We start from the raw sequence: 23,422 nt of genomic DNA, 5'->3' as shown, positions 1-23,422 counted from the left end.
ACTTCACACCGGGTATTTATAGTTCATCCATAGTGCCTGCCAGTCCAGATACACCTTATCATCCAGGGGTCTTTTTATCATTGAGCAATGTTGCCTAGTAACACAGTTCCCATGTCATCTTATCGGGTCTCCATGGTAACCTGTGTTACTAGCAAGTTAGCCCAAGGTCAAATCTATCTTTAGAGAAAGGCTTTCACTTGCTCTTCACCTGGGGGATGGACAGGGAAGCGGAAAGGGAGAAACCACACTCTCTAATTTGTTTTCTCTTCCTTCCACTAAGATATCACATTCTTCAATGGGGTGTTTAAAAACGTGGAAAGTGTGGATGAAATTTTTGGTAAGTTAAATTTGAAATTGCTTTTATCCACCAGGTGTCAGGGCATAGGGATTGTGTGGGAAATCTAAGGAAATTACCGGGGTCTTGGTCTCTGCACTCTGAGCTCCCGCGGCACTCCCTAGCAAGCTCCCAACAATGAGATCCAGGTTCTGAGGAGAGTAGCAGTGCCTTTTATTGCAGGGAGGGTCACTGAGTAGCCAGGTGCCTTCAGAGTTCTTACTTCATTAGTCCTGACCACAACCTGGCCAGGAGGGGAATGGGATCCCCATTTCACAGGTGAGGAAACTGAGGCTAAGGGAGCTAAGTGACTTGCCCAGGGCCACACAGCTAGAAGGGAGAAGTCCTTCTCTGAGTCCTGAGCTTAGTCCCCCTACAACAAAGTGCTTTTATTTTCTCTCCTCAACTAATAAATATAAATGCTAAGAATTTCGAAAGGTGTCAAATATTCCATTGATCAATCACATATCTATCATGTGACTATCAACTGCAGGACACCATGATGGTTCCTATCATTGATTACTAAAAATATCCCAAAATAAGATTATCATATGATTGACAGGAGCAAGGAGACTCTGAACTGCTGTTGGATTAAACAATGCTGAGCATGACTGCACTTAAAATGTATAGATGACTAAGTGGGGGTGGCCTGTCAATTTCTGAATGAAAATGCATGTTTATATAAACACACACACACGGAAACCTTAGAGTGTCTTTTTCCACCAGTATAGAATCATTTCTTCCTGTTTCTGATTAGGCTGTGTGGACACAAAACATGGGAAAGGAAGTTTGAATGAGAACAGAACTCTCGAAGAACAGTCCAGGGTGGAGCTGGTCCTCACAGGCTACTCTTTGATCCCCGCAAGCTCCCTCTTGTGACCCTGTGCATTAAGTCAGTGCTGCGGGATCAACCCATTTAGCACTTACTGACCCTCCAGTCAGAAAGGCAGAGTGGAGAGGGTGAGCACGCCATTTAGAGTCCAAAAACTGGATACCAGTTTTGTGCCAATTTTGTTTGCAAGAGTCTTTTTGTTTAGGGCAAGTCGTCATTGCTGGTTGATACCTCTGCATGTCTCTGACCTTCAGTTTCTTTAGCTGTGAAATGGAGGTGACAAAATAGCATCTGCCTTGCAGAAGTAACATGAGGTTTATGGGACAATAGACCAAGTGAATGCTGTCTAAAGCATTACTCTATCATTCTTAGCGATTATTAAGCACCTATCACAGTTTCTGGCACATAGTAGGTGCCCCCAAATTATTAATGTCTGTACCCCTTCTCTGACTTCTGGTTCTTTAGTGCCAGGTCTATATCGTCTGGATCCATTCAGCAAACTAACAGTGACTTAAACAATAAAGACATTTAATCATCTCACATAGGCCGTCTGAAGGCACCAGGACTGGTGCAGCAGCTCACGTGTATCACGGACCCAGCAGGTTCATTCTATCTTGCTGCGCTGCTACCCTGAGCATATGGGTTTTTCATCTTTAGGCGTGGGGCCTCAGGGTTGCAAGGTGGTTGCTGCAGTTCCAGCCAGCATATCCTCACTGACATTCAAGGAAGGAGAAAGGTGTAGATCAAAAGGATCTTCTCACATGCCTTTATTCTTTATTAGGGAAAAAAATGTTTTCTGAAAGCCTCTAACAGACTTCCCCTTCAGTTGTTTTGGCCAGATCTGGGTCACATGCTCAGCCCTAGAGCAACCACTGTCCTGGAAGCACAGGATTACCATGCCCAGCTGAGAATGATCATGAAATTTCCCCAGGGATTTGGGGAGAAGGCTCAGCTTCCTTGAGTACTTGTCAGTTTTGTTGGCAGGAAGAAGGGATACTGGCCATTACCAACAGGGACCACGGCTTATAAACCTGCCTCTCTTCAGTTGTCCTGAACAGTCCTGAGCCCACAGTAGGTGCTCAGTCGCTTGAGGCAGCACCATCAGCCTGAGGGGTAGGAGGTCCGGGAGCAGGGGCTCCCTCTTCGACTCTGGTTCCCAGCCTGCCCTGCTCCCCCTCCCCCAGATTGCCTGGGCTCCCGCTTCACCTGGCTGCAGGCTGTCTTCACCAGCTTCCCCGCGCTGCTCCAGTTCGTGAGCGGCATGAAGTGTGCGGCCGGGCTCTGCCCCCGGGACTTCGAAGACTACGGCTGCGCCTGCAGGTTTGAGATGGAAGGGCTGCCTGTGGACGAGTCTGACAGGTGAGCAAGACCAAAAGGTGGGCTCCTGGAGGCCTGGCTGCTACTCAGGCAGAGCACAGACAAGGAAAGCTCCCCAGACTGCGTGCGTGTGTATGAGTGTGTATGGGCGTATGCAATAAAATTTAAAACCTTAGCAGCATCAAGTGTTAGTAGGGGTATGGCAAACAGATACGGGTAGCGGGAGGGTCAATTGGGAAAACGTGGCAGTAACTCTTGGAGTATTAAGGCATATCACCTATGACCCAGTAATCCCAATTCTCTGTTCCTATGGACCCTGTGACCTTAAGCAAGTTATTTAACTTTGCGTTCCTGTTTCTTCATCTGTAAAATGGAGATAATAATAATACCTACCTCATAGAGTTATTATTTAGGATTAAATCACCAAATTAAAGTGATTGGGATTCTGCCTGGCTTATTAAGTCTTCAAGATTATTAGTGGTTGGTTGCAACAGTAACAGTAATAGTGGGGCTGTAGGAGTAACAGTGATAGTAATGATAGTAGTAGTGATAGCAGTAGCAGCAGTCATAGTAGGGCCGTAGTAGTAGTATTAATAGCAACAATAGTAGTGATAGCAGTTGTCATAGTAGCTGTAGTAGTATTAGTAGTAACAGCAGTAGTCATAGTAGTAATAGCAACAGCAGCTGCAGTGTAGCAATAGTAGCAGTACTAGTAAAGCCATGGTAGTAGTAGTAGGAGGAGGAGTAGAAGTAATAGTAACAATAGTAGTAGTAACAGTTGTCATAGTAGCTGTAGTAGTATTAGTAGTAACCATAGTGGTAACAGTAGTAATAGCAACAGCAGCAGCAGTACTAGTAAACCGGTAGTGGTGGTAGTAATAGCAGCAGTAGTAATAGCAGTAATTGGAGCCACAGTGACCGCAGGAGCAGCAGCAGCCACAGTATGGAAGCAGGAAAGTGAACCCTCATCTCACCTCTACTCCAGGAACCATGTCTCCACCTCATTGGTTTTATACCTGTGCCCAAATCCAGTGTGATGGAGCATGTGCTCTCATCTACACAGACCCACAGAAGGTAGAGAAGGACTCCTCTTTGTAACACATCAGACAGCCCACTGGTGTCAGTTGCCTCTGGACAAAAGGGCAGTTTCGCATCTCTGGGACCATGAGCACATCCTGGAGCCAGCTCATTGACATTCAGAAAGGGAGAGGCCGATTCTGTACGTGGCATGGTGCCAGGGCCACTTCTGGAATGTGTTTTCCTTTAAGGTCCTTCCTTACCAATTCCCTTAGTTATTAAAACACCTTGTACACCTAGAAGTCAAAGAAATGAAGCGGTAATTCATCACTGTCTAAATGATCAAAGCACCGATGGCCCAAAGCTGGCAGAATGGTGGGTCGCACCCAATTTCAATTACTTTACACAGTTCAGTTGATTGGGGTGGGAATTTCCAAACTCCTGGAGGAAAGGTTGTTTCCACCTTGAGCTTGCACAACAGATTCCAAGAATAATTGCTACCATTCATTAAGTGCCTAACCCATGGCAGGATCAATATAGACGTTTTCCTGAATTCGAAAAATTTTTATGAGTTAGGTGGTCTGAGAAGCTTAGTAGCTTGCTCAAGGCCATCAGCTGCCTGCATATTTTTTCTTCATTACATTGGTCTCCACTTACCTCCTGTGTGCACTGTAAGAGCCACGTGACTCCCATGTTTAGCGTCTGCCTCGCTCTGTGATGGATCTTGACCTTGGCAAATTATAGAGCCCCGTGTGTCTCAGTCTCTACATATGTAAATGCTCATAATAATAATAGCAGGGGCTGGCCTGTTGGCGCAAGCGGTTAAGTGCGCACACTCCACTGCGGCGGCCCGGGGTTCGCCGGTTGGGATCCCGGGTGCACACCGATGCACCGCTTGTTAAGCCATGCTGTGGTGGCGTCCCATATAAAGTAGAGGAAGATGGGCACGGATGTTAGCCCAGGGCCAGTCTTCCTCAGCAAAAAAGAGGAGGATTGGCATCGGATGTTAGCTCAGGGCTGGTCTTCCTCACAAAAAATAATAAAATAATAATAATAATAGCACCTCCTGCACAGGTAATACAATTCAAGTATTGTGTGTGTGTGTGTGTGCACTGAGTATTTGAAACAGACCGCTGCCAGGAACCATCCAGAGATACAGAACGATCGTGCGCTGCCTGCCCCTCTGCTAACCCTAACCCACGCTCTCACCCTGACCCTGCCCACTGTGCCACAGCTGCTGCTTCCAGCATCGCAGGTGCTACGAGGAGGCCGCTGAGATGGACTGTCTCCAAGACCCTGCCAAGCTTAGCACAGATGTCAACTGCATCAGCAAGACCATCACGTGTGGTGAGCATCTCCAGGTGTCCCAGGGGCTGGGCTGAGAAATGACGGTTAGGGACCCCAGGCCTGGACCAGGCCAAAGGCTTCCAGGGGCCACCCTCAACATCATCGCCATTGGCAACATGACTGTCTGTACCAGAGCCCCATGACGGCCTGATCTACGGCATCTGCACCTTACATGAAGTAGATGAGCAATAAACGCTTTTTGAATTGTTTTTGAAATAATAGTTGATCAGCAGATTATTTGATTTATAATCTTATAGTTGTTGCAACCCTGGGAGCTTGGGACGGGCATTGCTGCTAAGTGGCTTGGAAGGGCTACAAAATGGGGAGGAGAAAGCCTGCTTCAGAGATTTTATGAAAATTAAATAGTGTTCATAAAACACTTAACATGGTGACTGGCATGTGTTGAGAACTCAACGACGGCAATAGAGGTAGAGGCAGTGATGGATGAACAAGGTTTGCGGGTGTTGCTGTTTGTAAGAATCAGACACACATGGGTTCAAATCTCAGCTCTCCACCTTGCTGTGTGATGCCAGGAATTTTATTTCATGTCTCTGGGCAATCCTGGCAGAAGAAGCAGGATAGGCAAAGGCACAAAGGGAGAGGAGCATGGCGGGTGGGGAGACCGTGTTAGAGCCAACCTGGATGAGTGCCTGTTGTGTGACATAGGCTTTATACACAGCAACTCTGACCATCCTAACTACCCTATTAGACGGGGGTCATTGTTCCCAGTTTTCAGACAAAGAGAGTTTCTCAGAGAAAATAAATAACTTGCCCAAAGTCACACTGCTGCTAAGTGGCACAGCCAGGGTTTGAACTCAGTTTCGATTGACTCCAAAGTCCAGGTAACAAGGACTGGCCGGAGGATGGAGCCTCCAGAAGGAGTGAGGTGAGCCATCGGTGTAAATCACTAGGTGAGGTACGTAGCAAACCTGGAAAACACCATTCATTCATTCATTCAACAGATACCTTCTGAGCATCTGCACCAAGTGCAAGACGTCGTCTAGGTGTTGGGGATATCCTGACCTTCTGGAATTTCCTCATGGTTGTCAGACACTGAAAATATCGAAAATAAACTATATAGTATGTTAGATAGTGACAAGAGCTACGGAGGAAAATAAATTGGGGAAAAGGCATAGGGAGGGCCGGGGTGGGGTTTCCTATTTACGTAGGAAAGTCAAGAGAAGGCTCCTGAGAAGATGACAGTTGAGCAAAGACTGAGACGAGGCAGGAATTGAGAAGAGCAGCACAGATGGAGGACACACCACGTGGGTGGACCCTGAGCCTCCAGGGGCCTGGTGTGTTTGAGAAACAGGGGCCAGTGAGTCAGAAATGGGGTGATGAGAGAGGAGTGTAAGGAGATGAGATCTGAGAAGGAACAGGGGCAGTGGCTTTTACTTTGAGTTGGGAAGTTGTTGGAGGGTTCTGAACACAAAAAAAAGACATGGTTTGACCTGAGTTTTCAAAGGATTGTTCTGGCTGTCTAAAGAGAATAGACTGGGCAGCAGGAGGGGAGGCAGGGAGACTAGGCAGGAGGCCATTGACATAACCCAGGCAAGAGATGGCCTGGCCCAGGGTAGTGGAGTGGAGATGGAGAGACGTGGTCAGACCCTAAATAGGCTGCAAGTAGAGCCGATAGGATGGCCTGATGGGTTGGGTGTGAGAGAGAAGAGGAGCGGGTATGACTCCCAGGTTGGGCCTATGCAGCTGGAGAGATGGAGTTGACACATATGAGATGAAGACTGCAAGAGGAGCGGGGTTTTGTCGGGCAGATGAGGAGTCAGCTTTGGAGTCTGCATAAACTCTAAGGATTCCAAGTGAGGTCTTCCAACTGGCTCTGCCCTTGCTCTGTGCACAGAGTCCAGGGACCCTTGTGAGCGCCTGCTGTGTACCTGCGACAAGGCTGCTATAGAGTGCTTGGCTCAGTCCAGTATCAACTCTTCTCTGAACCTTCTGGACACTTCCTTCTGTCTGGCTCAGCCTCCAGGTAGGAAGAACGGGCCCTGCATCAGCGGTGGGGTTGATGATCTGGGGCAGGAGCTGGTATGGGACCAATCACTGCTGTGTAGCTTCAGATGCTAAGTCCAGCACCTTCTAACATCCCCCAAATCCACTGCTCTAAGGAGACTTTCCAATGTGTTTTCTTTTCAGAGACAACCAGCAGGAAAGAGCTGACAACGCTTCTGCCCAGAGGTAAGGCCTTCCAGGGAAACTAGCTCCTACTCAGACCACAGGGGCCAGCTACTGATGGGAGCCGGTGCATGCACCTCGGGGCCTGCCTCACAGAAGCTGGAGTGACCTATGGCACTGGAGATGTCCCCACCTCCCCCTGGCCAGGAGATCCCATTGCTTCTGATAAATCCAATTCAACCATCCAACATCAAACGGCCCTAGAGCAAACATTGTCCCTTGCTACATGGACGGGTATGGATTTCATCCAGTTAGGATGTAGACCTCAAGTTCTTTCTCTCTCCTTGCTGACTCTATAGTCAGAGCCCTGGTATGCAGTGTGACCAGGACAAGGTCTAGTGCTCAGACGGAGCAAGGCCTCTCCCAGCTGGGTGAGCTCCTGACCGCCGAGGCACCCCAGGAGCAGAACTGCTGCCTCCCTCCTCTGCCCTCCAGAGCCTGCAGCAAGAGGGGCATCTGGATCAAGATGGAGGCTCTTTCAAGGGGAGGCTACTTTTAGTATGTCTCTTTTCAGGGCAGGGTAGGCTCTTCATAACTGTCTATTGAACTAAGCAGTTGGTGAGTCCTGTTCTAAAACATGCATCTTATGAAAAAAGCAAGAGTTAAATTTATGCCTGTCATTCCTTGTTCACCGAAGTTCCCACGATCTCTCAGTCTCAACATCATGGGTACCTGGGGACAGGAAGTTCAAGGTGTACCTCTGCAGAGCATCCCTCCTTTCCTGGGGCTGGGGTCTCTTTCTCAGAACTAGCCCTGCAGTGTTTGATGAAGAGGAAGATGATGTAGGTGTGTGTGCATAGATTTGTGGGTGTGCGCACATGTGTATATGAGTGTGTGTGCATGGGTGTATGCAGAAATGTGTGCTTGTGAATGGGTGTGAGTAGGTGTGTGTGTGCCCATGTGCACCTGTGTGTCTGCATGTTGTATCTCTATGTATCTTCTGAGTCCAGTGCTCTTTTTCCTCTGCCACCTGCCTCCCTTTTGAACAGAGGTCTCCTCAAGTCGGGATACCATTCTCCACAGCCACAAACCTTCAGGGTTTGCAGCCCTGTCGTTGCCTTCAGCCCGTGTCCGAGGGTCACCTTCTCCACCAGAACCCAGCACTGGCTGGAGGCCCTCCTGAGCTGGGGCCTTGCTGGACACCCCCAGGTTCTGGGAGGTGTGAGAGAGGCAAGGGAATCCTAAGACAGGATGAACAGCCCTTCTCTGGCAACACCATTTACAGTCCCCTTCCTCCCTTGGTCCAGCAGTCCCCAGCCTGTCCTTTGAGACTGTTGGCACTTGGTGTTGACACTGTGTCCATCAGTCATTGCTATTGGGGGCTCTCTTTTTCAGTGGTTCCTGTGGAGCCCACCGACACCGGCCTGATGGCCCTCTCAGGAGAAGGTGAGCACCAGGGGACTAGCCTGTACCCCATACCCATGTTTCAATTGTGCCATCTGCCTACTCGCTGGAATTGGCCCCCGTAAAATGCCCCCTGCTGGGTTTGCAATGGAACTGCCTCAAGTACATTCCAGAGCCACTCCTAGTTCCTCCTGACCCCCAGATCTCTTCTCTACTTGCTCAGCTTACTTCCACACCCCTACTCCCACCTCGGTAGAATTCTCACATAAAATGCAAGATGCCCCCCCCCCAACTATGTGAAGTTGAATTTCAGAGGAACAACAAATACTTTTTTAGTATAAGTATGTTCCAGAGTTGACATGGGCAAACTCATACTAAAAAGTTGTTTGTTGTTGATGTGAAAGCCAAATTGAACCAGGCACCCTGTATTTTTATTTGCTAAATCTGGCAACCCTACACCTCAGGGAAACCACTCTGTACAACCACCTCCCTAGAAGTTTGTTTATTTCTCTCCTCTGCTGCTGCTGCTGCGAGGACAGAAGCAGAGGCTCATGGTGCAGCTCCCTTCTGGCCGTCCTCTGTGTCCAAGGGCATCTCATCCTCAACGCTCCCAGACAGGTTGTGCCTTGGGGCCGAGTCTAGAGAAAAGAGAAAATGGCACCTACACTGAACCCGAGCCCCACCATGTGTCCTGCCCAAGCAGCAACCATTCCCAGCATGACTGGCAGGGGCCACTTCCATTCTAAATTGAGGATACACTGTGGACTTCATGGCCCCATCAGACAATCACAACCCCAAATTGGTATTTTTTCCAATTTCTTCAGCCTCAACCATCATAACCTTTGGCATGACCCTGGGAAAGATGCAAAGGAAATAAGCTTCCTCAAGGAGCCTAGAGTCTAACTGGAGAGAGTGGATACACTCACACCTTCACCACCCAACACACACACACTCAAACCCAGGACCTAGGCAATGCCCACAGGTGCCCTCCAGAGGAGGAAGAAGCCTGAATGCAGGGTGAAAAACCAACCACACATGAGGGCCGGCCCTGTGACGTAGTGGCTAAGTTCAGTGCACTTCACTTTGGCAGCCTGGGTTCATGGGTTTGGATCCTGGGTGTGGACCTACACCACTCATCAGCCATGGTGTGGCAGCGACCCACATACAAAATAGAGGAAGACTGGCACAGATGTTAACTCAGGGTTAATCTTCCTCAAGCAAAAAAAAGAGGGAGATTGGCGACAGATGTTAGCTCAGGGAGAAGCTTCCTCAGCAAAATAAATAAATAAATAAATAAATCACAGAACTGCAGGTAAGACAGTTTGCAAGGACAAGATATAGGGCTTGTGACTATTCTCACCATCACGTAATGAAACAATTATGTTTTGGAGTCAAGCAGATCTGGAATGAAATCCCGGCTTTCCCATTTTTCAGCTATGTGACTTTGGAAGCATGGTTTAATCTCTCTAAGCTTCAAATCCTTCATTTGCATAAAGCAGGGATCAGCAAATTTTTTTTGTAAAGGGCCAGATAGCAAATATTTTAGACTTTGTGGGCCATAGGATCTCTGTCACAACTACTCAACTCTGCCATTGCAGCAGGAAAACAGCCAGAGACAACTGTAACTGGGTGAGTATGGCTGTGTTCCAATAAACCTTTATTTACAAAGACAGGCCACTGGGCCACAGTTCAACAACCCCTGGAAAGGGATGATTATACCTATCCCTTAGGGTAACAGAAGGATTAAATGAGAGGGAGCCTAGGAAGATTCTGGACCAGCATCTTCTTCCAGGAATTTCAGTGTGGCTACAAAAATAGCACACACCATCCAATCACATGCAGGATACTGGACGACTTGCTTAAAATACACAGTCTCATTTAATGCTCACACAACCCCCTGAAATAATTGCTATAATCTCCATATTAAGAAGGTAAATTGAGAAGGAGAGAGAAGTTGTCCAAGACACAGAGCTGACTGGCAGGCCTGGGAGTTGAGGCCTCCGATGTGTCCTTCCTGACTTCTAGACTAAACTCCCTCTTAAGCTGCCTTCCCACAAGGACCTGTTCCAATCAGGGGAAAGAATGGCCCTTTCTCCCAAAGAGGTCGTTTGCTGATCTCCTTGCCTAAACACAGGACTGACCCTATCTGTCTCCTTGTCCACTGAACCGGGACTTAATTGAGCACCAATGTGCAGACACATTCCCCGATGAAATTGCCATGATCTTCACTCCTCGTCCCTCAGCCCCCAAACCTGGTTCATTCGCAGGCGACCCTTGCCTAGCTTTCATGCCGAGCTGGATCAATAACAGACGTTGGGTGGTTTCTTTTCACAGTGGCTGCTGAGACCCGAGGTGACCGACTGACCACTCTCTCCAGGACAAGTAAGCAGAGGGGACTTATGAGGAGAACAGCATGGAATCCAGTGGAAATGCCATCCAAACATTTGTGTTCAGTTCTGGTGACCACTTTTTGACAGGGTCTGGAGGAAATATTATTGTACCCATTTTGCAGATTATGTACAAAACTGAGGCTCTGGGAGGTTAAAAGTTCCAGTGACTTGCTGAAAGGGTCTCTAACCCCAGACTTCAGGCTGTAAGACTTGTTTTCTTTCCACTATACAATAGTGACTCACTGAGAACTACCTTTTACCTAAAAATGTCTAGGCCAAGATGTCATCAGAAGAATTAACCTAATCATTTACTTTGCTCGTGGTGATTAGTAACCATTGATCCTTTATTAATAAGCATAAATTACTGATAATAACTATTTACTAATTACTAAGAATGAATAAGTAAACAAATGGACTCCTTGGCTAACAGGCAGTGACATTGTTGAGGACCTGGATGTGCCAGCATGTTCCTGCGCCCCTACACACGTTCTTTGAGTTATCCTGGTCCTAGGAGGCCCATTATTATCTCCATTTTACAGACAAAAGAGAAGCTCTGAGAGGTAGAGTCACTTGCCTAGGGTGGTACAGCTTAGCATTCCTTTAGTTCTGAATCTGTACGTTCTGCCTTTGAAGAGAACCATTGCCCCAGCTTAGAGCTGTTGAGTTCTTTCTTTGATGGAACATTTGTGTCTACATCAGTAAATTCACAGCCTGATTTTCACATAGCAGCATCATAATCTTAATCTTTGAAACACTGAATTTAAGGCAATTCCTTCCTTTTCAAAGCATTTTGGAGTTACATCTCCAGCTCTTTGTGATATAGTCAGAAGTGAAATAGCAGCCTAGCGTAGTGGTTAGGAGGGTCACCTTTAGCCAGGTGGCCTGGGTTTGCATTCTGCCACTTCCTAGCTCTGTGACCTTGAGCAAGTGATCTAACTTTTCTGTGTGCCCCCTTTCTCACCTCTGAATGAGGGTGAGCATAGCACTAACTCACAGGGTTATTACTGAGTTAATACATGCAAAGCACTTAGCGCCATATCTGGCATGCAGTAGGTCGTAGTCTGTTTTGGCTGCTATAACAAAGTACCACAGCCTGGGTAGCTATAAACAACAGAAACTTATTTCTCACGGTTCCTGAGGCTGGAAGTCCAAGATCAAGGCGCCAGCATGGTCGAGTTCTGGTGAGAGTCCGTTTCCTGCTTCAGAGATGGCCACCTCCCCAGCTGAAAACTCAATGGCAGAAGGGGCAAGAGAGCTCTCTGGCATCTCTTTTATAAGGGCACTGATTCCATTCATGACCGTTCCTCCTCATGACCTAATCACTTCCCAAAGTGCCCACCCCCAATACCATCATATTTTTTTTATAACTTTATTTATTTATTTATTTTCCCCCAAAGCCCCAGTAGATAGTTGTATGTCATAGCTGCACATCCTTCTAGTTGCTGTACGTGGGACGCGGCCTCAGCATGGCCGGAGAAGCGGTGCGTCGGTGCGCTCCCGGGATCCGAAGCCGGGCCGCCAGCAGCAGAGCGCACGCACTTAACCGCTAAGCCACGGGGCCGGCCCCCAATACCATCATATTGAGGGTTGGGTTTCAACATATGAATTTTGGGGGGACACTAACATTCAGTCTATAGCATAGTAGGAGCTTAATAACTTCAACAACAACAGCAAACTCATTTCACAGAGAAACTGAGGCTCAGTGGCCTTCCTGGAGCCACATAGAAAGCAACTGGAGTCACAGAATTCTGCTGCCCATTCATCTCTGTTCAAAAAAATGTTATTAAAAAGTTTTTTTCTGCGTGCTCAAATTCTGGAGAAGTCTGCTTTCCCAAAGTATTTAAAAGACTCACCTGCTTCCGCCCCGACAAGTTGCAGCTGAGCTTGCCTGTGTCTGGGAGGTCTTTCTGGCTCAGCTGTGACCCTGCCATCATTAGCTCTCCTGGGAGGCGACCAGGGGCAAAACGAAGAGCACGGTGCCCCCTGCGCCCGGAGGGATAGAGTCACCTCTACAAACCACGGTGGGACAGGCTGGGGTTGACGCTCACCCTGTCTCTCTTCTTTTGGGAACAGGACCAGGCCAAGCCCAGGAAGGCACGGACGTCCAGAGGGCCACACCCCCCCCAGGTAAGCACACTCAGTGTCCCCTGCCTCCCTGTATATCGTTGTCCCCTATCCATTTACGAAATCAGGTGTGTTTCAAAAAATGGAAGAAATCATTGATGCCAACTTACTTTTATACCCAAAGGTAGACAAATGAAATTAAAAGATAGATCAATTAGTAGGAAGAAATGGAAGGTTATCTGCTAGAGACACATTTAGAAAAATACAGAAAACTATTTAGTTTTCTATTTAAATCACCACGTTATAAAGATAGCCACTTTTTTCTGTGTGTGAGAAAGACTAGCCCTGAGCTAACATCTGTTGCCAATCCTCCTCCTTTTTGCTGAGGGAGATTGGCCCTGGGCTAACATCCGTGTCCATCTTCCTCGACTTTATATGAGACGCCTGCCACAGTGCGGCCCAATGAGCAGTGCGTAGGTCTGCGACTGGGATCCAAAACCGCGAACCCCAGGCCACCAGAAGCGGAGCACGCGGACTTAACCACTATGTCACTGGGCCGGCCCCGAAGATAACCACTTTTACTATTTAACGATGCTTTCTTCTAGTCTGCTCCTTCCACCAGGCAGATCTACGAACATGAATAAAATGAATTTGAGATCACTTACCAGCCACGGTTTTGCAGTCTGAATTGTGTCACTTAATACAATGTGATAATATTCCCCTGACACTAAATATTTTTCTGTAACATGATTGTTAGTGGCTGTACAATAGTTCCTTGTATGGAATCCCATACTTGATTTAACCAATTATTTCTAACATTGTTGTTATAAATAATAGATATGCACTCTCTTTATGCTGCTCCCCTTCTGATTAATTTGTCAGGATAAATGCCTAGAAGTTGAATCACTGAATAAAGGGCATAATCATTTCAGTGCTCTCGATATGTTGCCAAATGGCCCCGGAGAAAAGTTGAACCACTCTACACTCGTGTGCACATTCCAGGAGCCAATACAGGGTGCTATTATTTAAAAACAAACAAACAAAAAACCTCTACCCATTTTAATAGAAAAAAGATGGTAGCTCATTTTTTTCCCTTCTCCTCTCTGATGAAAATTGAAAGTGGTACTTTTTGTACCTGAGCTGGTCTGGCCTGTCACCATGAGACCTTTCAACCAGGCCTGGACAGAATTCCCAAATCTTATCCAAATTTACAGAGCTGGGTCATCAGTATCAGAGCTCAGGGTATCGAGACTTGGGCTGACTTGGCCCTGAGATGCCCTGTGACCTTCTCAGCACGAAAGGTGAAGGGGAGAGAGGAATTTACTCCCCAGTGGGGTGGCCGGTCCAGAGGGGTGGTTAATACCAAATGCCCTCATCTAAGGGGAGTGTGGGGGCCTCAAATTTGATTAGCACCAATAATCCAGAAAGTTCTTCCTCAGGGGTGAGGGCTTCTAGCAGGAGACTCAGACTTGACAGGGAACAGACTCTGGGCTTCTGGGAGCTCCATCTGCTTGTAGAACTTTCCACCTGGAGAGTCTTTCACCCCAGATTAGATGGACAGATGTTTTCACATTCACTAAGTGATTCTAATGGCTACTCTTAGCTGTTTCCTTGTTGCCAGGCATTTGGCTGGAAGGATTATTCAAACACCAAAACGGGTATTATTAACATAATTTAATAAATGGAGAAATTAAAATCGAGGAGGCTACGTGATTTGCCCAAGGTCATCCATCTAGCATGTGACTGAGCTAAAATTCAACCTCAGATTTCTTTACCTCTAAAGTATGTTCTTCCCACTTGACTGCACTGACTTGGGGAGTTTTGTCAAAGAGAAACAGAGCCTGATGTTTGTTGAAAGTGGCAGGACAAGTTTTATTCAGACTTCTGGAGCAGGGGAGAGAGACGTCAGCATAAACTGAGCTCCACTCGGATCTGTGCAGAGGTGACCGGGTGTGTTAAAGGGAGAATGAGGGAGAAGGGGGGCGGGAACCAGGAGCGCCCCAGCAGAGTCAGGGAAGTGAGCAATTTCAAAAAGCGTGTAGGGGGCTGTTTTCCCAGAACTGTTAGCCAAGGCAGGTGTTGGGTCAGGGTAGGTCTCAAACAGTAAATTCTATTGCCTGCTTTGAGCTTTCTCAGGCAGGAACTTAAGAGGGATCAGGGGGCTGGGTCATCCAAGCGACATGGCTTGAGCTGTTAGAAACCAGGCTAAGGTTTGTTTAACCCTTTTAGTGGGGTAGGGGAGTGGACAAAATTCTTTCTGCCAAGAGTTTGCACTTCTCAAAGGCCAAGGTTGAGGCCTACTTGAGAAGAGGGCTCAGAGGAGCCTGACTGAAGTTTGGTCGAGGAGAGAGCCTTTGTCAGTTTCCAGTAGTCAGGAGCACTGTAGAAAGAAAGCAGCTAACAGATTTCCATTTGTGGGATTGGAGAACATGCTAAACCCAGGAGACTGGGCTTACGACAGGGCTACTACAGCGCTGCTCCTAGCCCAACAGGACTGGAGTGTTCCGTGAGAGGAGACAGAAGCTCAGATGTACGAAGCAAACCAATATGGTGCGTTTGGGGAAAGACTGCAAGTCAGTGGGCCCAAGAGACTCAGGCCTTACCCAGCACTCTGAGAACTGAGCCGGGGGCAGCAGAGGGTGAGGTGGAAGCTACTGATGCTCCCTTTGTCTGGATCAGACGGGGCTGGAGATTTTGGCCTGTGGGCTGGAGACTTTGCTGCCTCCAGCTCAGAGGGCTCGTGGGACTGACACCCGAGAGCAAAGGGGGATGCAAACACTGCCAGGGAGGCTGTGTGAGGGAGGCCAGATCACGGGCAGCCTTGCTGGCCATGGTAAGAACCTTGCACTTAATTCTGAGTATGATGAGAAGCTATTGCAGTGTCTGGAGGGGTTTGAGGAAGAGTTTTGCTTGTCTAAATTATTGTGGACCAGGAGTTGGCTTAATTTCTCCACCATTCTCTTTATATCTTCACTGTGAGCACCATGATGGGCCTCCATTTGGCAGGCGCATGATAGTAAACATGACACAAACACAGGCCTGAGAGGCTGCAACAGTTCTTGTCTGCGAGATGTCATCCAGATGGTCCAGCATAGGCTCCTGTCAGTTTTCAGGTTATCGTAGAAAATTTGGAAATTCTCATGTAGGTTTCATGGATCCCGGAGACTCTGCCCAAACCCAGTTTGAGGACACTCTCTGAATGCTCTGTTGTTCTGAAATATCTGTGTGCATTTGGCTTTGACCATGTGTTCATCTGCAAATCTCTTCTTGAACCACTTTTTGAATGTAGACCATAAAGTTGTGTGTTTTCAGGATCAGCAGAGATTGTTGCCACAGCTAGAAGTATAAGCACTGTCCCTGCCAGCATGAAATCTTTGGAGTTGGCTGTGTCATCCATCAAAAGTGGTCCTGAGGAAACATCTAGAAAAGGTGAGCAGCAGGCAGGCAGAGAAGTATCTGTCCTCTCTCAGCCCTGGGATCCTTTGATTAGGTCGTTAACAGAGCCCCGAAGGCCACCGTATCACAGTGTGACCTTCTCATCTTGGTGCAACTAGAAGGTGCCATCCCCCTTGCCAGCTGAGCACACGAGGCTCTGAGGGGATGTGATTTGCCTGTAGCCACTCAGCTCCTGGGAGGCTGAGCTGGGGCAAGGACCCCCCTGACCAACTGCTCTCACCATTCTTACTGGCCCAGAAGGAAGGAGCTTGGCATCGTTCACACCATGGTTTGTTGGAAAGAAGGAAACACTTGGGTTTTAATAATCCTCCCTTTGTCTCTCCTCCTTCGGGGTGCCTTTCCAAAGGCCCTACACCTGCAAGGAGCCACAGCCAGTTGGACCCAGAGGAGGACTTTGTTAATATCTGGGCAAGCCCTCCACAGCATGCCATGCAGAGCTGTGGAGAAAGCTGATCTGAGAGGGAGGCTGGGCCAGGACCCCCACCCAACCTATGGTGATAGAGTTTGTATAGGAGACTAGCCTAACTCACCCAAAGTTACAGGCAGAGGAGGAGGGGAGGAGGCGAGTGGGGAGGCAGAGAGAAAGACAGAGGCAGAGAAAGAGAATCCAGATTCTGAAAGGCAGGCCCTGCCAGGGTGTGCTAGCCTGATGGAGCCAGGCAGCCTAAGAGGGCAGCCAGGATGCCCCCAGGCTGCTGGGCCCTGTGGGGGCCTGAGTGAGACACAGTTACTCCACTCAGTAATAAAATGTGGCCTAAAGAGCATCTTTGGTCCTGACAAGTCTCCATGCCTTAGGGGGATTTAAGACTTGCTCTCTGAAAGACAAGTACCCCTGTCTCAGACAGGGGTACTAGCCTGAAAACAGTTTCGCCAGAAGAACAGCAATGGGAGGCAGAGAACACAGGGTCTCCTCGTCCCATCAGTGCCTGTGTGGATCACTGTCCACATTCCTTGCTCCCCTGAGAGTCCTTGTTTCTCATCAGCCTGTGACAGGTTCACCTTCCTGCACCTGGGAAGCGAGGACAACACGTGGGTGATGCCACAGCTTGGAGAGATGCTCTTTTGTCTGACATCCCAGTGCCCAGAGGAATTTGAATCTTACGGCTGTTACTGTGGCCAAGAAGGACGAGGTGAACCGAGGGATGCTCTGGACAGGTAGGGACAGGAGGGAGTGGCAGGCCAGCGGTGCTGATGCTGCCAGCAGCAAGGTGATGAGCCTCCTCCACGGTGGACATCACTGCAGGCTGCACAGAGAGCTCGTTGCACGCATTATCTCACTCAGGCTGGCTCGCTGCCATTATAGGCCCATTTTCCTGCTGAGCAGCTGCAGCTCAGACTTGTCTGAGGTCTTTCAGCTATGAAGGGACAGAGCCAGATGGATCCAGATCTTTTGATTTGGGAGTCTAGAGCTCTTTTATCCCTACCACAAACACTTTCCAGCTGCCCTAAGAGGGTCGATCTGCAAAGACACTTCAGAAGACCCCAAATCTGCCTATTTTGCAATGAGCAACACGTAAAATTGGGGTCTCCAGTTGATTTGCTCTGCAAGAGGCCACACTGAAATTAGCTTTTCAGCAACTTTTAAATGTAACTGCTAAATTTTATATCTACCACTCTTGGAAGAATTTTCACTGACCTCATTCATTCATTCATTCATTTATATATGCATTCAACCCACATTTCTTGAGCTTTTGCTCTGTGCTAGGCACTATGCTAGGTGGTGGAGACACAAAAATGATTAAATCTAAACAAAGCAGACCAAAACAAACTGCCTGTGCCCAACAGGAGCTTGCAAAGTGAAAGAGATGGACAATTAAACAAAAATACCACCCAATATAATAAACGTGGTGGGAGAAACAGGAAATGATGGAGAAATCAACCTGAGGGGAGTTTGAGGAACATTCTGAGAGCAGAGTTGATAAAGTCTAAAGACTGATTGCACATGTGCCCCAGTCCACAGCCAATTGAGAGCTCTGCATTGAAAAGGCATATGCCCCCCTTGGATGGTGTGGTTGCCAAAGGGAAATCAACCACTATGGCTGATATTGAAAAAAGGAAACAGACAATCTTATTGTAGTTAATACAAAGGATACGGTAATGGCAGGAACATGGAACATGTCAACTATAGGTCACATGGTGTCTGGATGGCTGTATTACTCACCCACCCACCCACCTCCTCCGTAGTTCCTTGTCCCGTCTCCACTGCACAGTCATCCAGGCCCATCATCCACCCTCCGCAGGGCATTCAGTGAAATCAGGGGCTCTGCTGCACAGGCAGCCTTCAAAACTTACCTCTACCAGGTGACACTCAGAAGTGTTTATTCTAGCAAAGCATGTACCACACCGTGGAATCACAAGCATGTTTATATTATGAGTTCGACAATATGGCCTCCACTCTCCAAGACAGAGAACAATTTAAATACTGCTCTTGAGTCCACAGCACCCAATGATATAAGGCAAACGATAGACATCGAGGCAGCAGTAGTCACTGTGTTCTGTGGAGCCCCATGGAAAGAAAGTGGGGTGCTTTTGAAGAGGTTCCTCATCACTGACCAGACTGCACAACAACATGAGATTTGACCAGGCAGGCAAGTAAGTCATGATACGGCTTCCTCGGCGTCCATAAGGAAGCAACTGAAAACCTGAACTCCCTAGCCTTGACTAAGGAAGAATCAGTCAAAATGGTATCATTTTCTGCAAGAGTCTCTTTTCAAAACCATGCATACTTTACATTCTGGACAATTTGAGTGATTTTCAAGGGTACTTTGATCATATGTGATTTCTAATTCACTGACTTCTGATTTTAACTATTCTATTAACTACCCACGGCCGCCCACCCCAGCCCAATGCACACACAAGATAGCATGGCTCTGCTGTAAGAACAGCCAAACGGGGGCTGCCATTCGTAGCCGTCACCAACCTCCAGCCACTGGCCATGTGACAGGGGAGGTGGAGCTGTTCCTCGACTGCTGGCCACCTGGAGAGGTTGGTGAAGCTGACTTGGCTGAGCACAGTGCTATCAAATCTGCGAGTCTCTGACTGAGCCCTGCTCCGGCCGTGGCCTCCAAGATCCAGTGAGAGTTACTGAAGGACAGGGAACAGTTGAAACGGGAGGACTTAGGGAGCAATCGTAGCCCCTATTGGCTGGAGCCATCATAAGTTTCCTCGGGATGTCCATCGGGCTGGGGGGACACTGGACACTGTGAGGCTTTATCAGGCCAGATGGGCAGGTCTAAAAAGCAAGACACTGATTCCTTCCCATGTTTACTGAGGTCTTGCTCCCTGCTGGACACTGTTAAGCTCAAGATAGTTACTCTGCTCTCTTTCAAAGCTGGGGACAAAGTGGGGTGCCCTATTGATGTGTGACTAACTGATCTATTATGTAAAAGGTGGGTGGAGGGGTCACCACTAGCCCATATGGTACCTTTGTGCACAATGAAAATGGTACCCCTTCCTTAAGACCTTTTATTTCCATCTGTTGGAAAATTATTGTAATAAATACGCAAATCACCCATCTTTGCAATCAACAGAGTCTTAATGAAAATACAAAAAAAAATTTTAAATAATAAGATACATATGGTGTGACTGATACTGCCTTAGGTGTGGCATCTTTGTGCAGTACACAACCTGAGCAACCACAGAAGGTGGTCCTTGATGTGTATATACATCAGCCCTAAATGCACTGGAAAGGAGCACTGACTTCTCTCATTACAATAGGGGGTGTGGGAGAAGCAGGTCTTGAGGTAGTTCCTGGGGAAGCTGGGAGCTCTGGGCAGTAAAAGGTTTTCCTTGGTCTTAGGTGCTGTTTGTCCCATCACTGCTGCCTGGAGCAGGTGAGAAGGCTAGGCTGCCTGCCCGAGAGGCTTCCTCAGTCACCGGTGGTGTGCGTGGATGGTGCGCCCAAGTGTAAGTGCTGTGGGGCTGCACAGTGAGGTATTACTTCATTCTGGTCAGCATCACAGCCACAGCCCATGCTTATGGATGCTTTCCCAAGCCTTTCTCAGCTGTTATGTGACTTATACTCTCCTTAACTCTGTACCCCTGCACATACATACCCCTGTCCCACTAAGGAGGAGACTCAAGTTCAAGAAGCTAAGTCAGCTGCCTGAAGTCACAGAGCTGGTTAGGAAGCAAACAGCCCAGGCGCACTGAGTGCTTGCGATGCGCCCTTCTACGCTCTCTAGATGCGTCAGCAGAGTTGATCCTCACGCCAGTCCTACGAGGTGGCACTCTGAGTCTTCCTGGTTCATGCAGGCGGCCAAGGCACCAGATCATACAGGAAGAAGTGCGAGCACTAGGATTGGGGCTGTAAAACCAGACTGCCTCAGAGCCAGGACGAGTCTTCACTGCACCAGGGGGTCTCTTTTCCTAACAAGCAGAAACCTTTACCCAAGTGAGATCTCTGAGAAACAAAAGGGGAGTGGCTCTGGCTGAAGAGAATGGTGGGCCTGCAGCCCACTCCTCCCTATCCTGGAAGCCCAAGGCTCCTCTGGGGCCGTTCAGGGCCTCAGGGGACATGTGAAAACTGCCACACCCCATGAGCACCACTCTTACAGTGAGGCTTGCTTTAGTGCTGGCTTTTTCTACATTCTCTGGCTCCGTGTCCACGTCCACATCAGTGGAGGCACTTCCCTTAGGGTTTGCAGTTTAAATGGAAATGCTCCCCATAGCATCTCACAAGAGCTCCGTGAGGGTTTGCTCTCATCCTCATTTTTTGTCTGGGGAGGCCCGCTGGCTGAGCCTTCAGTTCCCCTTCCTTCCTCTGCGCTCCCTCAGCACACTGCACGGACCTCCATGCCATCCAGTCCTGTAGGATCACGTGCGCCTCTCACTTCTCAGGAGCTCTGTGCTTACACGTCAGTCATCATTCATTCATTCATTCATTCAATTACCCAGCTGTCCAACAAACCTTCACTGGGAACTAGGAAAACAATAAACATGCATGACCCTTGCCTCAAACTGCTCACAGCCTGGAGGGAAGAGAGACAAGCAAGTAACTATCCTAATCTCATGTAATACGTGCAGGCAGGTAGTACAGGTGCCCCGGGAGCACGGGTAAAGGGGGTTTGAGCCTGCACAGTTTGGCAGTGACGATGGAAAATTCAGAAGTCAGAGGAGGTAGTGAGGTGAGATCTTACAGGAGGTTAACAGATTCCCAGGTGGCCACACTGGTGTGGGTGTTCCAAGAAAGGGGAAGAGAAAAATCGTGGCATTTGGGGACCTCCTGGCAGTTTAGGAACTACACATGGTTCTGTATCACTGGGACAGAAAATGGGAGTTGGAGGGCTGCTGTGGTGCAAGGTGAGGTTGGGGAGATAGGTAAGTACCAGACCACGAAGCCAAGTCTGAAACAGTGACATTCTGTCCTTCGGAGGACGAGGAGCCAGGGCTGGGTTTAGAGCCCCTGAGTGACAGGATCAGATTATTATTGTTGGATGATGCAGTCATGGCGTGAGGTCTCACCTGCTCAGCTGGAGGCTCCTCCACGCCTCCGCTCTCACAGAATCCAGGAGCCCTGCATTTGTGGTTCTAACTACGGAGCTTCAGTGAACCGGTTCTGACCCTCTGTGGACTCTGAGCTGCGTCCTGTCCCAGACCCCGGTGTCGGGTCACGAGAAATGAGGGCATCTTGGAGCTGCTCTGTGCCGTCCTCACACTAGGCACAGGGGCGGAAGGACAGAGCTGCTTTGGGGGAGCAGGCTTGTGTGTGTGTCCATTCTGCTCTTTTGTTTCCCCTCGCCTCTTTCTGCTCCCTGCTGTTGAAATGCAACAAGGGCATCTGGGCTGATGTCAAGGCCAGTGCAGGAGATTTGGAGGGTAGTGTGATGAGAAAAAATCTGGTTGATCTGGTTGATGAATACTCCATGGTAGGATCCGACAAAAAAAAATTAAGCAGACCAAATATGTCTTTGAAAACTACAGATAACAAGGATAATATTGGCAGAGTGCTTCTCTATGTCTAAGCACCTTCAAACCCATTATTTCACTTGAGTCACAGATATTATCCATCCCCACCTCCACTACATGCAACTGAACATTCAAGAACTAGGGAAAGGTTGCCAGATCTAGCAAATAAAAATAAAAATAACAAAAAAAAAATAAATTCTGCTGTGATAGAAGGAACCATAGTGTGGGATTCGATGGGAGCCCACAGGAAAGACACTTCATTTAGTCAGAGGCTCCAGGAAGCTTTCTGGAGGAGGAGACGCTAACAGGTGTCTTGACAGACAAGTATGAGTTAACGAGGAGGAGAAAGTCAAGAATATTCCCAGTAGAGGGATCAGTGTATGCCAGACGCCAAGAGGTTCAAGATAGGGGATGGGATGACAGGCTGAAGGGGCAGTCAGGCTGGCCAAGGAGGCCTTCACATGCCATCCTACGATATCTCATGTCTGCTACTCTGTTCTTGCCCTCTAAGGTGTCGGGCAGAGCCTGTGTGCGAAGCTGCTTTGTGCCTGTGACCAGACAGCGGCCGAGTGCATGGCCTCTGCCTTCTTTAACCAAAGCCTCAAGACATCAGGCAGACAAGAGTGCCAGGGCCACCAGCTATCCTGCGAGGACGGCATGGGTGGAGGGCCTTCAGCTTCCTCCCTTGGCTCCAGCTCTGAGGAGAACAGCGAGGAAGCCATGTCCCACATGGAGGGCCTAAGAAGAACCAGAATATTTATGGGGAAGTCACTTGGTCCTCTGGGGACCAGGCCACAAGGTCCCAGATAGATCCCCAGAGAAAATGACAAGCACACCCTGTAGTTCTGTTCCTCCCATGACCTTCACCTCTTTGGGCTCAGTCTCCTCCTCTATCCTCCTCTGTCCTCTAAGCAGAGGCTCAAAGCGAAGAGAGGCAGCGAGACTGTCAGCTCACATTCAAATGTGCCTCTGGAGAAGGTAGATGAGGGGTGCTTCCACACTTCCTGTGGTGAATTATGGGAGCTCAATAAATATTCCAATCAATGTTTCTTTCTTTTTTGGTTTTGTTTTGTTTTGAAGAAATGTCGTAGATACTGCTGCATGAGTAGATTGTGAAGCTGAGATGACAGAGACAATGAAGGGAAAAAACATCTCCACTCCTCAACCACTGAAAGCTATTTTTTCTTCTATTAAGAAAAACAGAAGGGCGTATATTTATTCAATCTT

At 48.3% G+C, this 23,422-nt stretch overlaps 1 protein-coding gene across 1 annotated transcript in view; it reads left to right on the top strand.

The window, feature by feature from the left end:
* The window catches only part of OC90 (otoconin 90), a 29,007-nt gene extending 6,002 nt beyond the window's left edge, over window positions 1-23,005 (top strand). Inside the window, exons 3-14 of the mRNA XM_058564483.1 lie at window positions 281-337; window positions 2,351-2,525; window positions 4,735-4,847; window positions 6,703-6,831; window positions 6,996-7,037; window positions 8,370-8,420; window positions 10,713-10,760; window positions 12,842-12,895; window positions 16,145-16,261; window positions 17,272-17,443; window positions 20,088-20,194; window positions 22,707-23,005. Coding sequence (XP_058420466.1) covers window positions 281-337; window positions 2,351-2,525; window positions 4,735-4,847; window positions 6,703-6,831; window positions 6,996-7,037; window positions 8,370-8,420; window positions 10,713-10,760; window positions 12,842-12,895; window positions 16,145-16,261; window positions 17,272-17,443; window positions 20,088-20,194; window positions 22,707-23,005 — 1,364 coding nt within the window. The remainder of the gene's footprint in view (window positions 1-280; window positions 338-2,350; window positions 2,526-4,734; window positions 4,848-6,702; window positions 6,832-6,995; window positions 7,038-8,369; window positions 8,421-10,712; window positions 10,761-12,841; window positions 12,896-16,144; window positions 16,262-17,271; window positions 17,444-20,087; window positions 20,195-22,706) is intronic.
* Window positions 23,006-23,422: the final 417 nt, after the last annotated feature.

This window comes from Diceros bicornis, chromosome 21 (genome assembly GCF_020826845.1).
Source record: "Diceros bicornis minor isolate mBicDic1 chromosome 21, mDicBic1.mat.cur, whole genome shotgun sequence".
Classification (NCBI taxonomy): Eukaryota; Metazoa; Chordata; class Mammalia; order Perissodactyla; family Rhinocerotidae; genus Diceros; species Diceros bicornis.
This window is presented reverse-complemented; position numbering and strand designations above follow the sequence as displayed.